The following is a 24,607-nucleotide window of genomic DNA, read 5'->3' on the forward strand; positions in this document are numbered from 1 at the left end:
CTGGAATGGATACTGCAAAGTTTGGGAATGTGCGAAAGTTGTTAAGTATGTGAAAGCTGTCCTTTCTCTCTTTCTTCACTCTATCACATAGCTCCTGGCAGGGCATACTACCTCTTTGTGGGCTTTTGATTCATTGCTGAGCTGTGTGTAAGAACAAGAGTTCACAAAATATCTTTAGGTAGTATGTTTTGAGAGTTTGGGGATTGTTTTATAGTCTGTGCACACTGATTTGATGTGTAACAAGTGGTAAAAATTTGAGAGCTTTTGAAGTCTTTATAATTAACCTGCTATCTTACACTGCTTTTTACTAGTTATATTAATGATGTTCAAAAGTAACTGACTGTTGTGGACCTGTGAACTTGTTTGACATCATGTAAATTTTTCCTTAGAAAGTGCCATAAAGCTGGATTACTGGATAGATAAAAGAGTGTGAGACAACATGTATTTACTTACCCCTTTTCTTGAGGGCACCAAAAATATAATCTCTTAATCTTGATAACTAACATTTTATTATGTAATTTGGACTTATATTAATTATATAATATGCTTTGTGATCTTTTGAAGGGTCTTATTCATTATGGACGAGATAACCAGAATTTAGATATTTTACTTTTCCAAGAAGTCCTGGAATATATGTCTAGGATAGACAGAGTGCTGAGTTTTCCTGGAGGTTCACTTCTGTTAGCAGGATGCAGTGGTGTAGGTCGTCGGACCATCACTTCTTTAGTCAGTCATATGCATGGAGCAGTGCTGTTTTCACCAAAGATTTCCAGGGGATATGAACTGAAGCAGTTCAAAAATGACCTCAAACATGTGAGTGACTCACTGTCTTTTGTTTTATTTGGTTTTAAATCACAGTTAGTTATTCTAAAAGCCTTTAAAGACCTTTAAATCTCTGATATGCAACATAGTCTTTATTTTAATTTTGATGATTGTTTTCTCCATGATTGTTACAAAATTATGTTTTTAGCTCTCAGCACCCCAGATTATGGGATGTTATGTGGATAGGTAAGATAAGCAAAAAGATGGCATTTAGGACATATGTAGGTATATTTAAAAATTATCCTCTAGCTTTTAATGTCCTAGATGTAAAATGATTAAATTTCCTCCCAGTAGTATTTGTTTATGAACTGGATTTACTTTCCAGACTATATGGCTAAATTTTGATTACTCAAATATCAATCAAGAAAAACAACTTAGTTTACATACAGAATGAAAGTTTTTACCTGTGCCAAAAATATTTAATGGGTACCAAAATGTATTTTCTTATTGTGCAGGTGCTACATCTTGCAGGTATTGAAGCACAACAAGTAGTTTTACTTCTTGAGGATTATCAGTTTGTACATCCTACATTTTTGGAGATGATCAATAGCCTTTTGTCTTCAGGCAAGTAAATGGGTTCTATTTCAAGAAAATAAAAGTAATAATGTAAAAATTATTCAAGTAAAGTGATCTTATATAAAATTATGTTTCAGAGAACACTTGGCATAGCTTTCACTAAAGTGACATGGGATTAAACATTAAACGTGCTCAGAGCAGGAGAATTGAGAAACCCTGTTTTTATAAAACCAAGAGATTGTGGAATTATATAAAAATGATGATTAACTATTGAATATTGATGAATATACTGAAAAATTGGCCCTCTTACACACTTTTGGTGGGACCATTATCTGTTATAACCTTTTAGGAAAGTTATCAACCAGTACTTATTTAAAAAATGTGTTATACCGGGCTTCCCTGGTGGCGCAGTGGTTAAGAATCCACCTGCTAATTCAGGGGACATGGGTTCAAGCCCTGGTCTAGGAAGATCCCACATGCTGTGGAGCAGCTAAGCCCGTGCGTCCCAACTACTGAGCCTGTGCTCTAGAGCCCGTGAGCCACAACTACTGAAGCCTGCGCACCTAGAGCCTGTGTTCCGCAACAAGAGAAGCCACCACAGAATAGCCCCTGCTCGCCGCAACTAAAGGAAGCCCGCGCGCAGCAACGAAGACCCAACGCAGCTAAAAATAAATAAATAAATTAATTAATTAATTTAAAAAATATGTTATACCCTTTGATATAGAAATTATATTATGTGTAGAAATTTAACCTATAGAAATAAAAGAACTAGTATGTAAGGAAATATGTAGTATAATTTGTAATAAAAATTTGATAGAACCTCACTGTCCATCATTAATGGAATAATTGAATAATTATAATATGGCCTTAAATGTGGTTATATAATAGCAGATATATTTCAGATATATGAGGTCTCATATTTCTCGAATTGTGTTATACTCTTGTCTCTGGAGCCACCTGACCTTTTTGGTGATTTCCTGAGGAGAATACCTGCAATTTCCTGCAATTCTTCCTTTTCTGAAGAATTTATGAAGTTTATTATAATCTCCTTATAATGCATAACCACTGTTAGTAGAATTAGTAGGAGGTAGCTTCGTTTTAAACTTGGACTAAGAGTATTTTGGTACTTAAGTACAGAATAAACCTTGTTAAAAGCTAGTTTCAATTATATGAATTGTTCCATTCTAGGGACCCGAGGACAAACTTTGCATGATGCTCATGCTCCACTCAGGTTTTAATAAATACTTGTTTTGTATCCTGCTAGGTAGACTCTGGGATAAAATAGTCTTTTCTTTCAGAATTTAACAGCTTTGGTTGAAGGAAACATTTTATTTATAAAGTGAGGTATCTACACGTTAGTGCCCAAATGAGAAAGACTCTAGTTAGACAAGCGGTAGATCAATTTCTGTCAAAGTGAAGGGAAATGGTATAGTGAAAGTGGTATGTCTTGAGCAAGCTTGAAGTGTTTGCAGCCCTTTTTGTAAATAATCTCTTCTGATTTTTAAGGTGCACATTCCTGCATATTGCTTAAACTGTTACTAGATGGAGACTTTGTTCATTTTGGCTGAGATAAACTTGTAGGCCAGATATATACAGGGTTTTTGTATTTTTGTTTTGGTTTTAACTTGTGAAAGCAAACATCCAGATAAGCATTAACCCAGTAATTATTTTTATTTAGATAAATTGGTCTTTTTATCAAGATATAATAGCAAAAAATCATAAATAAAGTTAAATTTTGGTAAAGTTAAATTTTGACAACGTTTCTGGCAAAAAAAAGTATTTGAAAAATAGTTTCAGAGAAAGTACTCAATAGGCCTTTTTGTCTCTTTTTTATATTTCAAATTCTTATTCCCTATAGAGTATGTAAATAGAGCTAGATTTCTTTACCAAATTTAAGAAATCAAGGGTATCTTGGTATGGCTGAAATTTAGAGGAAGACATAGAGCACATTTATGTGTGTATACGTTTGAATATGTACATGCTTGGTGGTTGGGGAGCAGTCTGGTACCTCTGAGATGAGCCTAAAGAAAAGTAGGGATTCAGACTATGTTGGGCTCTACATGAATGCAGCAAAAGAATTTTCATTTAATCTTATAGTTTCTTGTGAACTACAAATATATTGGTTTAACAAATATTTATTAAATAACTGGATTTATGGTGGTGAACAAGACAAGCTTCAAGCCCTCTATCAAATTCTTATAGTCTTAATCACCTTTGATTTGACTTTCATCATTCTGTTATATAGTAGCAGGCCATGACTAGTTCTCCTAATTTCTAGTACAAGTTCATTCATTGATTTGATCATTCATTTGTTCATTTATTTAACAAATATTTATGTTTTAGATACTTTGCTAAGAATGCCCTAAGGTTAATATTGATCATGATCAAATATTTGCCCTCTGGGAATTCAGAATCTTTTTGGGCAGGAAAGGGAAGTAATTCATTCATTATTAAATGATGTGGTAAATGCTAAACAGTGATGTTTGGATATTATACACAAGAGAAAAGAGTCCTTTACCTAGCATGTGGGTATTCAGGAAAGGCTCATGGGCATAGCAGTTGACAAAGTAGTGTCTTGAGGGATAAACAATAATTTTAGGGGAAGATAAGGGGCAGAGGAAGACTGTGGGTGTAATATTTCAGGAAGAGGGAGTATTTCATTAAATTTTTGGAACACAAAGAAGTTCATTGAGGCTATAATACAAGGTCTTGTGGGGTTGGGATAGAGAAGGACTTGGAAAAACAGATAGATGGCTAGATTATGAACTGTCTTTAATGGTTTGCTTAGGAGTTTGAATTTTATCAAATGAAGGCTATAGATGTAGATTTGTGGATAGTATAGAGGGTGATAGGGTTTGTTTATTTTTGAAAACAAAGCTTGAATGACATCAGATTATTTGATACAAAAATAGAAGAAACATTGTGTGTGTAAAATGTGTTTTGAATTAGTGTAATACAGGTAAAACTCAAATGTAATGTTCTGTAGGTGAAATTCCTGGACTCTACACTCTTGAAGAATTAGAGCCCTTGCTGTTGCCTCTTAAAGATCAGGCTTCACAGGATGGTTTTTTTGGACCAGTCTTCAATTACTTCACATATAGTAAGTGCCGTAGAATTCATTAATCAATTTAAGCTATGTTTCATGTGAAATAAATACCATTTAATTTGCCTTATTTTCTCATTAGCAAATAAGTAGCATAAAGGCTAACCTATAATAAAAACAAGTTAGCAAAATTTTAGTGAAAGGGAAGGGTGAAAGTATGGTAATGTTCTTTGGAATATTTACTTTGTTTCCTTTGTTTTCATATGGTGAAATTTGTGCTTTAGTACCTCCTGTCTTAGAGAATTATTGAACTATTTAGATTGTGCCAGACTCTGTAGTGTTTTTTTGAAACTAAAGAAAGTTTGATTATTACAGAAGTAGTTTCATGTGCACTGTAGATATCTAAAATTGATGAACAAAAAATAAGGCAATGATGGCAGCACCCAGACGTGACTATTACATTGATCTTCTTTATTTTTCTAAAAGAACATTTATTATTGATGAAATAGAGAAAGTTGTTAAAGAGCTACCCTTCCTTCTGTCCACTTCAAGTTTACAGGGAAATTCTACTACACCTTTAAGAAACAGATCATCTCAATGCTATTTTAAACTGTTTCAGAACATAGAAAATAAAGGAAAGTGTCCACAATCCTTTTTACAAAGGGAAGATGATATTGACATTGAAACAAGGAAAAGGTATTTCTCCTAAAAGAAAACCAGAGATCAGTTTTGCTTGTGAATATTGAAACAAAAATCCTTGAAAGAAAAATTACAAAATAGAATCCAGTATCACATTTGAAAAGTAACAGCAATATCATACCTTTCTGGATCTTTTATCCTAGCATACATACACACACACACACACACACACACACGTATTTTTTAACCAAAATAAAAATTATACTGTAATACTGTTTCATAGCTTGTTCTTTTTATAAACATCTCCTACCATCCCATTTCAGAAAATTTTAATTTCATAAAACCAGACCATATATAGGTTTCTTCAATTATTATTATTGCAATATTCCAAGAGTATAATTTTCTTATTTTTTTAGGAATTCAACAAAACTTGCATATTGTCTTGATAATGGATTCTGCAAATTTAAACTTCATAATAAACTGTGAGAGTAATCCTGCTTTGCATAAGAAGTGCCAGGTGTTGTGGATGGAGGGTTGGTCAGATAGCAGTATGAAGAAAGTAAGTTTAATGTTTAAATATGGAAGTAAAAAGTAAGCACATTTTTTTTAAAGTTATTGATTGTCACAACTTCCCTTTGGTGTTTATTTTAATATTACCTTAATTGTGGCACTGAACATCTCTCATAAGTTTGAAAATAACTCTTGTCTTCATACTCTTGTGTTTGATAGTTTAGTTGAGTATAGAATTTTAGGTGGAAGATTATGTTCTTAATTAAGGACCACAGAGATATTATTGTACTTTAAAAATTTTATGCATTTCATTACTTAGCCTATTATAGGCTAGCTTATGATAAAAATATCACAGCAATAATATTAGCTGTTGTTTAAATTAAAATTTAGATGCTTTTTTTTTTTTTTTTTTTTTCAAACATCTTTATTGAAGTATAATTGCCTTACAATAGTGTGTTAGCATCTGCTTTATAACAAAGTGAATCTGTTATACATATACAATGTGTTCCCATTTCTCTTCCCTCTTGCATCTCCCTCCCTCCCACCCTCCCCATCCCACCCCTCTAGGTGGTCACAAAGCACAGAGCTGATCTCCCTGTGCTATGCGGCTGCTTCCCACTAGCTATCTATTTTACATTTGGTAGTGTATATATGTCCATGACACTCTCTTACCCTGTCACATCTCACCCCACCCCCTCCCCATATCCTCAAGTCCATTCTCTAGTAGGTCTGTGTCTTTATTCCCGTCTTGCCACTAGGTTCTTCATGGCCTTTTTTTTTTTTTTTTTCCCTTAGATTCCATATATATGTGTTAGCATACTGTATTTGTTTTTCTCTTTCTGACTTACTTCACTCTGTATGACAGACTCTAACTCCATCCACCTCATTACAAATACCTCCATTTCATTTCTTTTTATGGCTGAGTAATATTCCATTGTATATATGTGCCACATCTTCTTTATCCATTCATCTGTCGATGGACATTTAGGTTGCTTCCATGTCCTGGCTATTGTAAATAGAGCTGCAATGAACATTTTGGTACATGACTCTTTTTGACCTATGGTTTTCTCAGGGTATATGCCCAGTAGTGGGATTGCTGGGTCGTATGGTAGTTCTATTTGTAGTTTTTTAAGGAACCTCCATACTGTTCTCCATAGTGGCTGTATCAATTTACATTCCCACCAACAGTGCAAGAGTGTTCCCTTTCCTCCACACCCTCTCCAGCATTTATTGTTTCTAGATTTTTTGATGATGGCCATTCTGACCGGTGTGAGATGATATCTCATTGTAGTTTTGATTTGCATTTCTCTAATGATTAATGATGTTGAGCATTCTTTCATGTGTCTGTAGGCCATCTGTATATCTTCTTTGGAGAAATGTCTATTTAGATCTTCTGCCCATTTTTGGATTGGGTTGTTCGTTTTTTTGTTATTGAGCTGCATGAGCTGCTTGTAAATCTTGGAGATTAATCCTTTGTCAGTTGCTTCATTTGCAAATATTTTCTCCCATTCTGAGGGTTGTCTTTTGGTCTTGTTTATAGTTTCCTTTGCTGTGCAAAAGCTTTTCAGTTTCATTAGGTCCCATTTGTTTATTTGTGTACTTATTTCCATTTCTCTGGCAGCTGGGTCAAAAAGAATCTTGCTGTGATGTATGTCATAGAGTGTTCTGCCTATGTTTTCCTCTAAGAGTTTGATAGTGTCTGCCCTTACACTTAGGTCTTTAATCCATTTTGAGTTTATTTTTGTGCATGGTGTCAGGGAGTGTTCTAATTTCATACTTTTACATGTTCCTGTCCAATTTTCCCAGCACCACTTATTGAAGAGGCTGTCTTTTCTCCACTGTATATGCTTGCCTCCTTTATCAAAGATAAGTTGACCATATGTGTGTGGGTTTATCTCTGGGCTTTCTATCCTGTTCCATTGATCTATATTTCTGTTTTTGTGCCAATACCAAACTGTCTTGATTACTGAAGCTTTGTAATATAGTCTGAAGTCAGGGAGCCTGATTCCCCCAGCTCCATTTTTCGTTCTCAAGATTGCTTTGGCTATTCGGGGTCTTTTGTGTTTCCATACAAATTGTGAAATTTTTTGTTCTAGTTCTGTGAAAAATGCCAGTGGTAGTTTGATAGGGATTGCATTGAATCTGTAGATTGCTTTGGGTAGTAGAGACATTTTCACAATGTTGATTCTTCCAATCCAGGAACATGGTATATCTCTCCATCTATTTGTATCATCTTTAATATCTTTCATCAGTGTCTTATAATTTTCTGCATACAGGTCTTTTGTCTCCTTAGGTAGGTTTATTCCTAGATATTTTATTCTTTTTGTTGCAATGGTAAATGGGAGTGTTTTCTTAATTTCACTTTCAGATTTTTCGTCATTAGTGTATAGAAATGCAAGAGATTTCTGTGCATTAATTTTGTATCCTGCTACTTTACCAAATTCATTGATTAGCTCTAGGAGTTTTCTGGTAGCATCTTTAGGATTCTCTATGTATAGTATCATGTCATCTGCAAATAGTGACAGCTTTACTTCTTCTTTTCCGATTTGGATTCCTTTTATTTCTTTGTCTTCTCTGATTGCTGTGGCTAGGACTTGCAGAACTATGTTGAATAATAGTGGTGAGAGTGGGCAACCTTGTCTTGTTCCTGATCTTAGTGGAAATGGTTTCAGTTTTTCACCATTGAGGACAATGTTGGCTGTGGGTTTGTCATATATGGCCTTTATTATGTTGAGGAAAGTTCCCTCTATGCCTACTTTCTGCAGGGCTTTTATCATAAATGGGTGTTGAATTTTGTCAAAAGCTTTCTCTGCATCTATTGAAATGATCATATGGTTTTTCTCCTTCAATTTGTTAATATGGTGTATCACATTGATTGATTTGCGTATATTGAAGAATCCTTGCATTCCTGGGATAAACCCCACTTGATCATGGTGTATGATCCTTTTAATGTGTTGTTGGATTCTGTTTGCTAGTATTTTGTTGAGGATTTTTGCATCTATGTTCATCAGTGATATTGGCCTGTAGTTTTCTTTCTTTGTGACATCTTTGTCTGGTTTTGGTATCAGGGTGATGGTGGCCTCGTAGAATGAGTTTGGGAGTGTTCCTCCCTCTGCAATATTTTGGAAGAGTTTGAGAAGGATAGGTGTTAGCTCTTCTCTAAATGTTTGATAGAATTCGCCTGTGAAGCCATCTGGTCCTGGGCTTTTGTTTGTTGGAAGGTTTTTAATCACAGTTTCAATTTCAGTGCTTGTGATTGGTCTGTTCATATTTTCTATTTCTTCCTGGTTCAGTCTCGGCAGTTTGTGCATTTCTAAGAATCTGTCCATTTCTTCCAGGTTGTCCATTTTATTGGCATAGAGTTGCTTGTAGTAATCTCTCATGATCTTTTGTATTTCTGCAGTGTCAGTGGTTACTTCTCCTTTTTCATTTCTAATTCTATTGATCTGAGTCTTCTCCCTTTTTCTCTTGATGAGTCTGGCTAATGGTTTATCAATTTTGTTTATCTTCTCAAAGAACCAGCTTTTAGTTTCATTGATTTTTGCTATTGTTTCCTTCATTTCTTTTTCATTTATTTCTGACCTGATCTTTATAATTTCTTTCCTTCTGCTGGCTTTGGGGTTTTTTTGTTCTTCTTTCTCTAATTGCTTTAGGTGCAAGGTTAGGTTGTTTATTCGAGATGTTTCCTGTTTCTTGAGGTAGGCTTGTATTGCTATAAACTTCCCTCTTAGCACTGCTTTTGCTGTGTCCCTTAGGTTTTGGGTCGTCGTGTCTCCATTGTCATTTGTTTCTAGGTATTTTTTGATTTCCCCTTTGATTTCTTCAGTAATCACTTCGTTATTAAGTAATGTATTGTGTAGCCTCCATGTGTTTGTATTTTTTACACATCTTTTCCTGTAATTGATATCTAGTCTCATAGCATTGTGGTCGGAAAAGATACTTGATACGATTTCAATTTTCTTAAATTTACCAAGGCTTGATTTGTGACCCAAGATATGATCTATCCTGGAGAATGTTCCATGAGCACTTGAGAAAAATGTGTATTCTGTTGTTTTTGGGTGGAATGTCCTATAAATATCAATTAAGTCCATATTGTTTAATGTATCATTTAAAGCTTGTGTTTCCTTATTTATTTTCATTTTGGATGATCTGTCCATTGGTGAAAGTGGGGTGTTAAAGTCCCCTACTATGATTGTGTTGCTGTCAATTTCCCCTTTCATGGCTGTTAGTATTTGCCTTATGTATTGAGGTGCTCCTATGTTGGGTGCATAAATATTTACAATTGTTATACCTTCCTCTTGGATCGATCCCTTGATCATTATATAGTGTCCTTCTTTGTCTCTTGTAATAGTCTTTATTTTAAAGTCTATTTTGTCTGATATGAGAATTGCTACTCCAGCTTTCTTTTGATTTCCATTTGCATGGAATATCTTTTTCCATCCCCTCACTTTCAGTCTGTATGTGTCCCTAGGTCTGAAGTGGGTCTCTTGTAGACAGCATATGTATGGGTCTTGTTTTTGTATCCATTCAGCCAGCCTGTGTCTTTTGGTGGGAGCATTTAATCCACTTACATTCAAGGTAATTATCGATATGTATGTTCCTATTCCCATTTTCTTAAATGTATTGGGTTTGTTATTGTAGGTGTTTTCCTTCTCTTGTGTTTCTTGCCTAGAGAATTTCCTTTAGCATTTGTTGTAAAGCTGGTTTGGTGGTGCTGAACTCTCTCAGCTTTTGCTTGTCTGTAAAGGTTTTAATTTCTCCATCGAATCTGAATGAGATCCTTGCTGGGTAGAGTAATCTTGGTTGTAGGTTTTTCTTCTTCATGACTTTAAGTATATCCTGCCACTCCCTTCTGGCTTGCAGAGTTTCTGCTGAGAGATCAGATGTTAACCTTATGGGGATTCCCTTGTGTGTTATTTGTTTTTTTTCCCTTGCTGCCTTTAATATGTTTTCCTTATATTTAATTTTTGACAGTTTGATTAATATGTGTCTTGGCGTGTTCCTCCTTGGGTTTATCCTGTATGGGACTCTCTGTGCTTCCAGGACTTGATTAACTATTTCCTTTCCCATATTAGGGAAGTTTTCAACTATAATCTCTTCAAAAATTTTCTCAGTCCCTTTCTTTTTCTCTTCTTCTTCTGGTACCCCTATAATTCGAATGTTGGCACGTTTAATGTTGTCCCAGAGGTGCCTGAGACTGTCCTCAGTTCTTTTCATTCTTTTTTCTTTATCCTGTTCTGTAGTAGTTATTTCCACCATTTTATCTTCCAGGTCACTTATCCTTTCTTCTGCCTCAGTTATTCTACTATTGATCCCATCTAGAGTATTTTTAATTTCATTTATTGTGTTTTTCATCATTGCTTGGTTCCTCTTTAGTTCTTCTACATCCTTGTTAAATGTTTCTTGCATTTTGTCTATTCTATTTCCAAGATTTTGGATCATCCTTACTATCATTATTCTGAATTCTTTTTCAGGTAGACTACCTATTTCCTCTTCATTTGTTAAGTCCGGTGTGTTTTGAGCCTGCTCCTTCATCTGCTGTGTGTTTTTCTGTCGTCTCATTTTGCCTATCTTACTGTGTTTGGGGTCTCCTTTTCACAGGCTGCAGGTTCGTAGTTCCCGTTGTTTTTGGTATCTGTCCCCAGCGGCTAAGGTTGGTTCAGTGGGTTGTGTAGGCTTCCTGGTGGAGGGAACTAGTGCCTGAGTTCTGGTGGATGAGGCTAGATCTTGTCTTTCTGGTGGGCACGTCCACGTCTGGTGGTGTATTTTGTGGTGTCTGTGGCCTTATCATGATTTTAGGCAGCCTCTCTGCCAATGGATGGGGTTGTGTTCCTGTCTACCTAGTTGTTTGGCATAGGATGTCCAGCACTGTAGCTTGCTGGTCGTTGAGTGAAGCTGGGTCTTGATGTTGAGATGGAGATCTCTGGGAGATTTTTGCCGTTTGGTATTACGTGGAGCTGGGAGGTGTCTTGTGGACCAGTGTTCTGAAGTTGGCTCTCCCACCTCAGAGGCACGGCCCTGATGCCTGGCTGGAGCACCAAGAGCCTTTCGTCCACACGGCTCAGAGTAAAAGGGAGAAAAAATAGAAAGAAAGAAAGAAGGAGGCTATAATATAGTGAAGTAAAATAAAGCTATTGTAAAGCAAAGCTATACAGACAAAATCTCACCCAGAAGCATATACATATACACTCACTAAAAAAAGGAAAAGGGGAAAAATTAATATCTCCTGCTCCCAGAGTCCACCTCCTGACTTTGGGCTGATTCGTTGTCTATTCAGGTGTTCAGCAGATGCAGGCACATCAAGTTGTTTGTGGAGTTTTAATCCGCTGCTTCTGAGGCTGCTGGGAGAGATTTCCCCTTCTCTTCCCTGTTCGCACAGCTCCTGGGGTTCAGCTTTGGATTTGGACCCGCCTCTGCGTGTAGGTCACCTGAGGGCGTCTGTTCCCCGCCCAGACAGGACGGGGTTAAAGGAGCAGCTGCTTCGGGGGCTCTGGCTCACCCAGGCCGCGGGGAGGGAGCGGTACGGAGGAGGCGAGGCGAGCCTGCGGCGGCCGAGGCCGGCGTGACGTTGCACCAGCTCGAGGCGCGCAGTGCGTTCTCCCGGGGATGTTGTCCCCGGATCCCGGGACCCTGGCAGTGGCGGGCTGCACAGGCTCCCGGGAGGGGAGGTGTGGAGAGTGACCTGTGCTCACACACAGGCTTTTTGGAGGCGGCAGCAGCAGCCCCAGCGTCTCACGCCCGTCTCTGGGGTCCGCGCTGATCGCCGTGGCTTGCGCCCTTCTCTGGAGTTCGTTTAGGCGGCGCTCTGAATCCCCTCTCCTTGCGCGCAGCGAAACAAAGAGGCAAGAAAAAGTCTCTTGCCTCTTCGGCAGCTGCAGACCTTTTCCCGGTCTCCCTCCCGGCTAGCTGTGGTGCGCTAACCCCTTCAGGCTGTGTTCACGCTGCCAGCCCCAGTCCTCTCCCTGCGATCCCACTGAAGCCGAGCCTCAGCTCCCAGCCCCGCCCGCCCCGGCGGCTAAGCAGACAAGCCTCTCGGGCTGGTGAGTGCTGCTCGGCGCCGAGCCTCTGTGCGGGAACCTCTCCGCTTTGCCCTCCGCACCTCTGTGGCTGCGCTCTCCTCCGTGGCTCTGAAGCTTCCCCCCTCCGCCCCCCGCAGTCTCCGCCCGCGAAGGGGCTCCTAGTGCGTGGAAACCTTTCCTCCTTCACGGCTCCCTCCCACTGGTGCAGGTGCCGTCCCTATTCTTTTGTCTCTGTTATTTCTTTTTTCTTTTGCCCTACCCAAGTACGGGGGGAGTTTCTTGCCTTTTTGGAGGTCGGACGTTTTCTGCCAGCGTTCAGTGGGTGTTCTGTAGGAGCAGTTCCACGTGTAGGTGTATTTCTACTGTATCTGTGGGAAGGAATGTGATCTCCGCGTCTTACTCTTCCGCCATCTTCTCTCCCCCTAGATGCTTTTTAAAAAATCTGTCATTGCTATGATATGTGTTCAGAGGGGGATGAGTTTAAAGTGTGAACTCGTAGCACCATCTCAGCTGGAAGCCTTTTATATTACTTCATTTGAAAGAATAATAATTTTCAATATTGTCTCTTTGAATGATACTCGTATTCCCAATCATTCATTTCTTTCTTTTTGTATAGTAGAAGTGCAGACTAATGCCTGTCATGATTCAGAGGAAGGAGTGTAATTTGAGATAATAGACAAGGTTTTAGAGTTGAGATGATATTTTAGTTAGATTTCAGTAAGTAGGTAAAGGAGAGGAAAGTTATTCTAGTCTGTGGAGGCCAATGAACAAGAGGTATTCATTAAGAAGTAGTAATTATTGGGTGCCTAATACATGCCACTATTCTATATATTGGGAGTATAGCAGAGAAAAGAGAGACAAAAGTCCCTGCCCTCATGGAATTTACATTCTTTTGGGGGATATTTGGGGGGAAAGCTTTCTAGGTGAAGAACCTGAGATGAGAGCATGCCTGGTGATTCTGAGGATCAGCAAGAAGCCAGTTCATTTGTAGCAGAGTGATCAAGGGGGAGAGTAGTTGCAGATGAAGTCAGTGAAGTAAGAGAAAGGGTAGGGTGGGGCTTTGGACGCTATTATAAGGATTTTGGCTTTCCTGGAAACAAGTAAGGGATCCCTTGGAGGCTTTTGAGCAAAACTATTCTAATGTTTTAATGGTAATACTCTGGCTTCTGAGCTGAAAATAGGCTATAGAAGACAAAGAGGAAGCAGTCATAAAGCTATTGCAGTAATCTGGCGAGAGACAAGGATGGCTTGCTCTCAGGATGTAGTGGTAGAGGTGGTGAGAAGTGGTAGATACTGGGTATGTTTTGCAGTAGAAATGATAAGATTTGTTGACACATTGTAATAAGGTGTAAGGGAAAGTGAGGAGTTAAGGATACCTCCAAGTCTGTTGGCTTGAGCACCTGGAAGGATGGAACACCTGTCAGTTGAGGGGAGACTCTGAGAAGAACATTTTGGGAGGAGAATATGAGGCTTTCAGTTTTAGATGTGTGAAATATGAGGTGTTAGACATCTGAGTTGGAAGATTGAGAAGACATTTGGATATATGAGTTCAGGGGAAAAGGTCAGGCATACAGGTAAAATTGTGGGAATTATCAGAATATAGGTGGCATTTAAAGCTGTGAGAAAAAATATCACTAAGGAAGTGAATGTTGGCAAAGAGAGGAGAGATGCAAAGGCTGAACTCTGGGGCACTTCAACATTAAGAGGTTGAGATGAAGAACAGGAACCAGCAAAGGATACTGAGAAGGGACTGCTAGGGAAATAGGAAAGCAGGAGCGCGTGTAGACAAGTGAAGCCTAGAAGCCAAGTGAAGACAGCATTTCAAAGGAGTGAGGAAGGATGAATGGTGACACATGAAGGTAGACAAGGCCTGGGAACTGATCGTTGCATTTAACAGCATGGCATTCATTAGTGACTTTGATAAAGCAGTTTCAGTTAGTAGTGGAAAGAAAACATACTGAAATGTGTTTCAGAAAGAATGAGAAGAGTGGAGAGTGAATATGGTCACCTCTTTTGAGGAATTTTGTTATAAAGTAGAAGATAAAAATGGGTCAGTAACTGGAGGAAGTGGGGGTAAAATGTTTTCTTTCTTTTTTAAAAAAATTTTAAGATGAGGCAAGCTGTAACATTTTCATACACTTTTGGGAATGCAAAAAGAAGCAAAACATGTATGTTACATGAAAGACGGGAAAATTGCTAGAGCAACATCCTTGGGTAGTAGACAGCATATGGGTCTATTGCACAAATGAAACGATTAAGGATAGGCCTTTGCTTGGAGAATGGAAGCATTATCCATAATAACAGGAAGGGAAGCAGAGTACAGGGGCACAGTTCCAAGTAGGTAGGCAAGTGTGGTATGGGAAGTTTTGGACACTTCTGGATGTTTCTATTTTCCCAATGAAATAGGAGGTAAGATTATCAGTTGAGAGAAAAGTTGAGGGAACAGATTTTGGAGTCTTGAAGAGATATTAGAGCATATGCAAAATAGTAGTTTGGAAGAGGGAAAGAGTGAAAGAGGTTTAGGAGAATGGAGTATAATAGCTAGGTGGCATTAATGGTTCATGTGAGGTTAGTGATTATAAAGTTCAGTGAGGCCAATCGGCATAGTTGTGTGTTTTTTCTCCAGTTACATGTGCACTCATAGGTGCAGACCTTCAATAGGTGGTGACTTGCATTTAACCAGGATTGGGGCTTTGCTTTGCTACTCGAGTATGACAAAGCGAACGAAGGCCAAGGGAGCTGAGAAATTATGGTAGGAAGATGGTGAATGACAGTATAAAGGTTGTTAAATTAATAGATTGTAGGTCTTGGTGGAGTCTGAGGATGATTGACATTGCAAAGGGAATGAGCTGGGAAGACAGGAGTGTAGTGGTAGGAGAGTGGGATGTTTGAAAGTGAGATTATGAAATGATTGCAGTTACTGTTAATGACAAGGTATCAGGATGTGACCCTTTGAAGTGGGAGTGAGTGGCCAGGAAAAAGGTGATAGAAAACAGAAGGAGAAGAATTCAAGGAATCGAGAGGTCAGGGTATTAATAGGAATTAATAGGGTTAATATACTTATTCAATTCTTTTTAGAAAGTGCCATTTTTATCCCCAAGGAGGGAGAGTGGTGGCAAAGGGGAATGTGGGTAAATCCAGGCAGGAAAACTTTGCTAATGTAGAATGTTGTTTAGGGACAGAATGTTTCCCACCTCTCCCAGCTTTACTGAGGTATAATTGACACATAAAATTGTATATATTTAAGATATACAACATGTTGTTTTGTATATTTATATGTTGTGAAATGATTACCACAATCCCGCTAACATAAGGGATAAACTTACTTTTAAAGAAAGTAAGTTTCCAAAGAAACAAATTTCCATTGATTTAAAAGTGTTTATGTAAAATATTCTCACAGTTGCTTAAGTGTTTTTTCAGAAATCAGTGAAAGTATTTGAAAAAAAAAAATTCTTTGGCTCAAGAACCATGGCACTTTCAAACTCTCCATTAGTTAAGGAATCTTTTGGCTTAATGGTTTATTCAGTGTGAGAAATTCAGAAACTGATTTTTTGACCTAATTACCTAGATTACTTGTACTTCCTCTTGTTAGGAATGTTAACTGTATCAGGTGAAAGAAGTTGAAGGTTTTGGCTTAATTTTAAAATTTCAGAGTTCTGCTTATTTATTTTCTTTTTTCCAGAAATAGAGTTTAAAAAAATTTTTTGTATATTTTAAAATAGTATTCTTCTTATAAGATTATAATATTTTCTTTAATAATGATGATATCTGTTCATGAAACTTTATTTTCTTATTTGTGATAGTGGCAAAAACCTAGCTATAGACAATAGATAGTTTTTAGAATTATCAATTATGTTGATGGCAGTTATGTTAATTATCAATTATGAAATTATTTTTGTTTACTTTTAGTTATTTCTTATTTAAGAAAGCTAAGCTTCCTTCCTATTCCTTTATGCCATGAAGACATTTTATTAGTTTGATGCCAAGTAAAACATTTATTTTATTATTTTGTGATTTTAAATGGCATATGTGATTATTTTCTAATTCAATCAAAACTGTAATTTTCTTCATTTCAAAAAATCTAATCATTTTTCAAGTGAAGATGTTGAAGCTTTTCCTATGTGCTATTAATTTGCAATAAATTAATGGTTGATATGTGTCAAAATCTTGACTAGGAAATAATGTCCTCTAAAGAATCCTAGAAGAAAAGTTCAACTGAGACTGTTTTTTTTTTTTTTTTGGTGTGTGTGTGTGTGTGTTAAAGGTTTTTTAACCTCTGACATTGGATTTACTTAAACTTTTTTCATACTAAATTGAGGTTTAAAGAAATGCTCTTCCTATTTTAGATACCTGAAATGTTATTCAGTGAAACAGGTGGTGAAGAAAAATATAGCGACAAAAAAAGAAAAGAAGAAAAGAAAAAAAATTCAGGTAGTATTTTGATGAAATTGATTTTAATTGATGAAATAATTCCTGATTTCTAATGTTATAGATCCATTAAAGATTCATGATGATTATGAATTGGAATAATGCTAAACTAACTAAGTTAGATTTCTTTTGATGCAAACTAAACTTTAAAGCCCTCTTTTTTTTTTTTTTGACTTTATTTATTATTTTTACTTTTTAAAATTTTATTTATTTATTTATTTTTGGCTGTGTTGGGTCTTTGTTGCTGTGCGCAGGCTTTCTCTAGTTGCAGCGAGTGGGGGTCTACTCTCTTCGTTGTGGTGTGCGGGCTTCTCATTGTGTTGGGTTCTACTGTTGCGGAGCATGGGCTCTAGACGTGTGGGCTTCAGTAGTTGTGGCATGTGAAAACCCTCTTTTTTTAAAACTAATGTTTATGTCATTTCATATAGGACCTAACAGAATATTATTGTTTAAAATTAAGACATTAGAAATTTACATTTTTGACCCAAATGATCTAAAGGACTTACTTATATAGGGTTTTGGGCTAATAGCCTAAACTTTTCATATTAGCTTATCACTTAGATATGTCAAAGCACTCAATTCATATGCAAAACTGTGTTGTTTCTTTGAGTATGGACATAATATTTTCTTAACTATAATGTTCTCATTATTTTCTCCATTTCCACATTAACTTTGAATGTGGTCTTTTTCTTTTATACCATAACATATTTATTCATTTATTTAATCTAACCGTCTAATTATTAAATATTTATTGAACTTGTTTTATATTAGGTACTGGACTGGATACTGGAGATGACAGGATAATCTAGTGATAGCAAGAATTGTGTTATATATAAACATAAAATTTTGCTATAGCAGGATAAGTGATGGTAGAAGTTTATATGAAGTACATTGGAAAGTAAAGCCTCTACCTAGCAGATACTATAGGAAATGCACATTGCCCAGACAGGCAGTTTGGGGAAGGTCATTCTGGTTAGAGTGACTAGCATGGAAAAGGCTTGAAGAAATAAAATAGGCATTTTTATGGAACTATAAATACCCTGAAGGGCTAAGACATAGGATATAGTAAATAGTAGAGTACTAGATGAAGAGAAGAAGGTAGGCAGGGTTGGGTAAGGAAGAGCCTTCCATGTCATGCTAAGGAAGGAATTTGGATTCTGACTTGTGGGTGATTTGGAATAATTGAGAGATTTTTGATAGAGATGTAACCAGAGGCTTGTTTTAGAAACAGAAGTCTCTGCGTCTCCCCTTTCTTCAGTTATGAAAAATAGATTGGTGTACAGAGAAACCAGAGGTACTGTAGACCAGTATAGAATGCTATTGCCTTCTAATCTAAGAGGAAGGAATAGACTTGGGGAGATATTAGGAGGTAATCTAAAGAGGACTTGGTTATGTAATGGCTGTTGCATGCAAGGAAGAAGGATGCAAGAATATTTCTCAGGGTTCTGCTTGGAAAATTCATTAGAAGTTGATTTTATTCACTGAGGTAGGGAATACAGAGGGAAATAGCTTGAGACAACGAGAGGGAGATGGTATGTTTGGTCATGTATATATTGGATCTAATGGGAGCTTGTTCTTAATTTTTTGGCTTTTGAAGTCCTGTTTCTCCCTGTGTAAATATGAGTGGATAGGTGTTACTTGGTTTGGTATCTCTTTTCCATTCAAGTAGCTTTTAGTGAGCTTACTTTTGGATTACATGTAGTTCCAGTTAATTTATATGTTATGACAAGCTATAGATTTATCTTTCTTGCAGTAATAAAAATTTTCAGGGGAAATATATAACAGTAGAAGGATAGAGACCACTGAAATTAAATAATGCAAAATTAATAAGTAAAATGGAAGTTGTGAATGGATACCTAGGAATGCCTGTGCACCTTTAAGGCAAAGATGTTATCTCATATTTATAATTTCATTGAGTAGAAGTATCTGGTAAGAATAAATATAGTTAAGTTCATTTTCTCTAATTCTTAGTGGATCATACTTATATTAAGTCATTTTTGTTTTTTTCTCTTTCTAGTTGATCCTGATTTTCTAAAATCATTTTTATTAATCCACGAGTCTTGTAAAGCATATGGTGCTACACCAAGCCGATATATGACCTTTTTACATGTGTATTCTGCCATTAGTAGCAGCAAGAGAAAAGAATTATTAAAAAGACAAAGTCATTTGCAGGTACAATATTGGTAATCTTAAATTATTTTATCTATAGATAGGGGACAAGTATTATGTAAATCACAATGCCATGTTGCCATATTTAACATAAATAAATATTGTACTGTATTAAATGTCTTGGAAAACTGTCTCACTTACCTATCTTTATTGCCCACTAGATTATAGTAATGGTTTTGTAATTTTTTTTTTTTTGGTTGAATAATTATTTCTTCACTGCATGGTATTTATATGTTTTTGATAGCTTATGGTGCTGTCTTTAAATGTCTTTTTCATATGAATGCATTTTAGAAATCAGAAATGCCTATTATTAATTAAAACATAATGTCCAATATTATGCTTTATAATAAACTTTAAATTATATTTATAATTATATTTTATAAATTATATTTTATAAATATATTCTTAAAATTATATTTTATAAATATATTCTTATCCATGTCACTTGACTTGGTACGTTCTGAACAGTTTTCTTTTTGTATTTCTCTAACTGCAGAGCTTAAACAAGCATGGTATTAGAATGTCAGCTTTAGATTCTGTCAGAGAGCATTTCCTCTGCCAAGTTCTTGCTTCTCTTTGTGAGGGTCATAAACTAGGAACATTAATTGGCAGAATTATCTTTATTCTTCTTTCTAATGATTCACTTTCATTTATATCAAGCCACTCTACATGCTTTGGAGGGTTAATTTCCTGATTTAGTTCTCTGTGGTGTTTCAGGTAAATCACTTAAACTCACTGAGTTGCAGCTTAATTGGGTGAATGTGTTGAGTACATTAGATAAAATGCAAATGTAAAGAACCAGCATGATGTCTGTCCTCTGTGCTGGGTGCTCAGTAAATACTCTTTACATTCCTTTTTTTGCCATTACTATCTTTCCAAATCTTCTGATTTGTTATGTGACAAAAACCCAGTCATATTAAAGAAGAGAGGGAATATTTTTCATGTTTATTCCTTGGATTATCCATGGGCTGTGGAATGGGGTGTTATAATGACCAGGCCAGGGTCAAACAACCACCCAAAGAACAGCTGAAGCATTTTGAGTGATTGCTTACCAGAACCATTTGTAAGGCAGTCTCTTATAAAATAGTTGGGTAGTGGACAGACAAAACCAAGTCACGTCCAATATAAAAAGAGTGGCCCCTGAGTCCTTCTGTGCAGCCAGTGAGACTGAAAAATGGGAAAGGTTTACAGAGGCTTTTTTTTCTTTTCTATTTTCCTTCCTGTCTAATGCAGTGAGTAAAAACCCTACTATTTAAGCTATCTAATATCTAATATATGTTGATCTGTTCAGCTTTACTGTGATGCTTTAAAATCTATCTTTCTCTAAAGCCTCTGTGGAGTCTTTTACTACATCTTAATGGGTACACAGTTGAATAAATCATTATAATCAGCAAGACGAAAATACCTAAGTCCACTTGCAAATGTGGTATATGTACACATTTACATTTATGCTTGATTCTTTCTTATAGACTTTGTTTACTGTATATATATAATTCCTTTTCTTTTAATATTGTCAATCAATATTTTATTAATGTAGGCTGGTGTATCTAAACTAAATGAAGCTAAAGCTCTTGTGGATGAACTGAACAGAAAAGCCGGAGAACAAAGTGCATTACTTAAAACTAAGCAAGATGAAGCAGATTCTGCTCTTCAAGAGATCACAGTATCAATGCAGGTAATGTTTAGAGTAAGCTCAGCGATGCAAACGATAGAAAGGTCATTTATGCCTGATTGTCAATCAGTGTGAAAAATAACATTTTTACTTATGTGGATTTAAAAAATATTGCTTGTCTGTGCTGAGTAGACTGATAGTGTTGTGTACTTGAACTTTTGTGGAAGAGTGTGTTATTTTCCCATATTGTTTGAAATCAAAACTATATTATCCTCAATTGTTCATACACTAATTTATCTAAACCCTATAATATAAAAATATAACCATTTTAATTGGTATAGATTTGTCTGTAACTGATTTTGTTTACCCTCTGTTAGTTAATATTTCCTTTTATTTTTCTTAATATCTCCTTCAGGCTTCAAGGGTTTTCCCTGTTTTTAATATTCTCAAGATTTACAAAATAAATCTTTTTTCATTCTATTTATACTTCAATGATATTTTTAATATTTTGTTTATATCCTCTTTTTAAATTGCCTTTCTTTTGTTGAACCCTCTCCAGGGAGATTGCTCTCTGTTCTTTCTTGCTTGGGTATTCTTTTACATTTGCACACCCTCTCAGTATGCTCCTGTCCATTACCTTGCTTTTTAGTACTGATTACATACTGACTACCACCAAATCCATCTTTTTTGTCCTTCAGCCCTATCCTTCCTCTGAACTTCAGACTCAAATAGCCAATAATCTGTTAGACATGTCTTCGTGAAAGTCTCACAATTCAAAACAGGTTAAAAACTGAACTCATGATTTCCTTTTCTGTATTCCTTTCCTCAGTGTATGGCACTACACTATAGCTAATTATTCAAGACAGAATTTATAAATTATGTTAGACTTCTGTTCCCTCAATTCATGACTCTAATGAATCATTAAATTCTGTTAGTTTTACCTCCCTGATTGTCACAGACTGGGAGAAAATATTTACAAACGTGTATTTGATAAAAGACTTGTATCCAACATGTATAGAAATGATTACAACTCAATACTAATAAAACTAACAATTCAATTTAAAAATAGGCAAAAGATTTGAACCTGCCCTTTGTGAAAAAAGACTTACAAAGGGGCCAGTAAATATATGAAAAGATGCTCAACATCATTAATCAGCAAGGAAATGTAATCCCCTTATTTTTTAGTATGAGACCTCATTCTAGCCCTTAGCTTTGTAGTGCTTAGCCTGGTCATTACAAATCCAGAGCTTCTTTGACTTAATTTCTCAGAAGATTAACCTTTTTTCCAGACTTCTGATAGTTGGGAAGGGGAGTGGTATGACTCCATAAGCTGCATATTTAAAAATGTGTTCTAAATATTCTGTGAAGACTTCACAAAGCCTCAGCTGTTTTATAATTTCCATCAGCCACCTGCAGCATTCTCTCCTAGAGCCTTCTGGCTTGTTTCATTCTTTACCTGGTCACAGCTGCTGTCCTGAGATCATTCTTTATCATCTTGGTTTACTCCCTCGTTTCTGTGGAGCCTATCCCCAAAAGCTTTGTGAGAAAGGATACATGGGCAATAAATTTTGAGATCTCACATATATGAACATTCTTCTTTGTCTTTGGTTGGTTGGTTGGTTGTGTGCTGGGAATAGTATTCTGGATTTTGAAGGCATTGTTCCATTTTCTCCTAGATTCCATTGTTGTGATTGAAACACTCAAAGCTATTTTAATTCCTGATCTGTTTTGGGGTGACTTTTTTTTTTCTCTCTTGGAATCTTGTAGATCTTTGTTTCCATTTTTCTGAAAGATGCAGTGATTTGCTTTGGTTTAGGTTTATTTTCATCCACTGTGTCCAGTGTGGGTTCTTTCTACCTGAAAATTTATCTCCTTCAGTTCTGGGAAATTTCCTTAAATTATTCTATTGATAATTCATTTTCCTTTATTTCTCTGTTCTTGCTTTTTAGAATTCTTATTATTATTTGGGCTTTGGGCTTACTGGTCTGGTTCTCTAATTTTCTTATATTTTCTCACTTTTTTTCTTCTCTATGTGCTCTACTTTCTTCAAAATTTCTTCAACTTTATTTTTTAACCCTCCTATTGAGTTTTTCATTTCTGTTAAATTATTTCTCAGGAGATTTAAAAAAATCTCTAGATGTTTCCTTTTGGCAGTAGTGTCCTTTTTTGTTGTTGTTTCATTGTTGCAGTATCTCCAACTAGCTCTCAGAGGATATTTTATGAAGTTTTCTTTTTCCTGAATATGTTTTTTTTTTTTTTCTGAATATGTTTTATTATTATTTTTCTTACATGATTGCTTTATTCTCAGTTAAAGAATAATTCTTAGTTATTCACAAAAAAAAGCTTTCTTTTCATGTTTGGTCATCTTCATTGAAAATCTGAGCGTGGAAGGGAGGTTTGTTTATTGTGAACTTCGCAAGAGGGTTATCTGGACTGATTTGAATGGCATAAGCAAAAGATTTCACCTGGCATGTCAAAATAAATTCCTTGGCAGATGGAAAATCTTCAAAGCAATAACATTTGCAGATAATTGATGATTATATACACATTCAGTGTTTACAAGATAAATTTATGGACTGCCTGACCTGGAAGTAATAGATCAGAGAATAAATTTAATTTTCATACTGTACAACTTTAGCATAATTTTTTATCAAGGAATTTTAGAACCAAAGTAATATAAATATTTATCTGAAGCAGGTAGTCATTTTTATTGTTAAGAATATCTATCAAATACTTTTTTTTCCCTTCAGGAAATTGAAGGCATCGTTCCATATTCTCCTAGCTTCTGTTGCTGCGATTGGAACACCTTTAAACTTCTTACCTTTAAAGAGTAATTTGAAAAAAGTAAAAGCTTCATAAAGAATAATATCATTGATAACTATATATTTACAAAAGGAAAATATTCAGCACTCCGTGTGCCTATGTACCTTCAAACTAGTGAACATTATTAAGATACATTGAGTACTATGCTATTCTTTTCTCTGGGCTGTTCTCGGAAGAGGTATTTCTAAGACTGTAGCTATTTGTATTACTTAGTAGAGACCCAGAAGAATAACTCTGAATCTTGTATTATAAGTTAATAATTTTGCTCAATTATAAATTGGAGACATTTCTGTTTGTTATTTTATACATAAGTATGGTAGGGAGAGACAGCTTAAATACCAAAGCGTACAACTTTTAAAGCTAGCAACTCTAGGTTTGTGACATAGGGAAAGAACACACTAAATGCTGTAGGTACTCAGAATAGATATAACTTACAATTGGAAAAGTAGGTTAATAAAACACGAAGCACATGAGTTGGGCCTGTAAGGGTGATTTTGATATTGTGGAGATGGAGAAAAGAACTTTCCCTGTTGAGGAGCGGTAGCAGAGAGACACAGGTAGAAACGCTTGTGGAACATAGAAGATTTCGATTGCGCTCATGTGTCAGGTACCTGAAGGATCAATATATTTGGCAATAGGACACAAGGCATTAGTATTGTTGTTATTGGCTTAAACAACAGAAATTTATTTCTTCCAGTTCAGGCAGGGAGAGAGAGAGAGAGAAAAACTCTCTGGTCTCTTCATTTTTTTGATTTAATTGAGATATAATTGACTCACAGCACTATATTAGTTTCAGGTGTGCAACATAATGATTCTGTATATGTATATAATGTGACATGATTACCATAATAAGTCTAGAGAGGACGCCAAGCATTAGTTTTTAAACTCCTTGAATGATTATAATATGGTTGAGAATCAGTGTTGTTAGGATTCTTGGAAGGTTTCTTGACAAATTTTTTCCCTTGGTTTTTTTTATAGTATAATAAATAAATAAATCAAACACAAACATTCATAATGTTCATGCAT

General features: G+C 36.0%; 1 protein-coding gene across 3 annotated transcripts in view; it reads left to right on the forward strand.

The window, feature by feature from the left end:
• DYNC2H1 (dynein cytoplasmic 2 heavy chain 1) overlaps positions 1 to 24,607 on the forward strand; it is a 367,349-nt gene that overhangs the window by 93,724 nt on the left and 249,018 nt on the right. For all 3 annotated transcript variants that reach the window (XM_007191229.2, XM_057552950.1, XM_057552951.1), the window contains exons 49-55: positions 565 to 813; positions 1,278 to 1,386; positions 4,325 to 4,438; positions 5,437 to 5,579; positions 16,896 to 16,980; positions 18,995 to 19,149; positions 20,684 to 20,821. In XM_007191229.2, coding sequence (XP_007191291.2) covers positions 565 to 813; positions 1,278 to 1,386; positions 4,325 to 4,438; positions 5,437 to 5,579; positions 16,896 to 16,980; positions 18,995 to 19,149; positions 20,684 to 20,821 — 993 coding nt within the window. The remainder of the gene's footprint in view (positions 1 to 564; positions 814 to 1,277; positions 1,387 to 4,324; positions 4,439 to 5,436; positions 5,580 to 16,895; positions 16,981 to 18,994; positions 19,150 to 20,683; positions 20,822 to 24,607) is intronic.

The sequence above is a fragment of the Balaenoptera acutorostrata genome, chromosome 9, assembly GCF_949987535.1.
Source record: "Balaenoptera acutorostrata chromosome 9, mBalAcu1.1, whole genome shotgun sequence".
NCBI lineage: Eukaryota > Metazoa > Chordata > Mammalia > Artiodactyla > Balaenopteridae > Balaenoptera > Balaenoptera acutorostrata.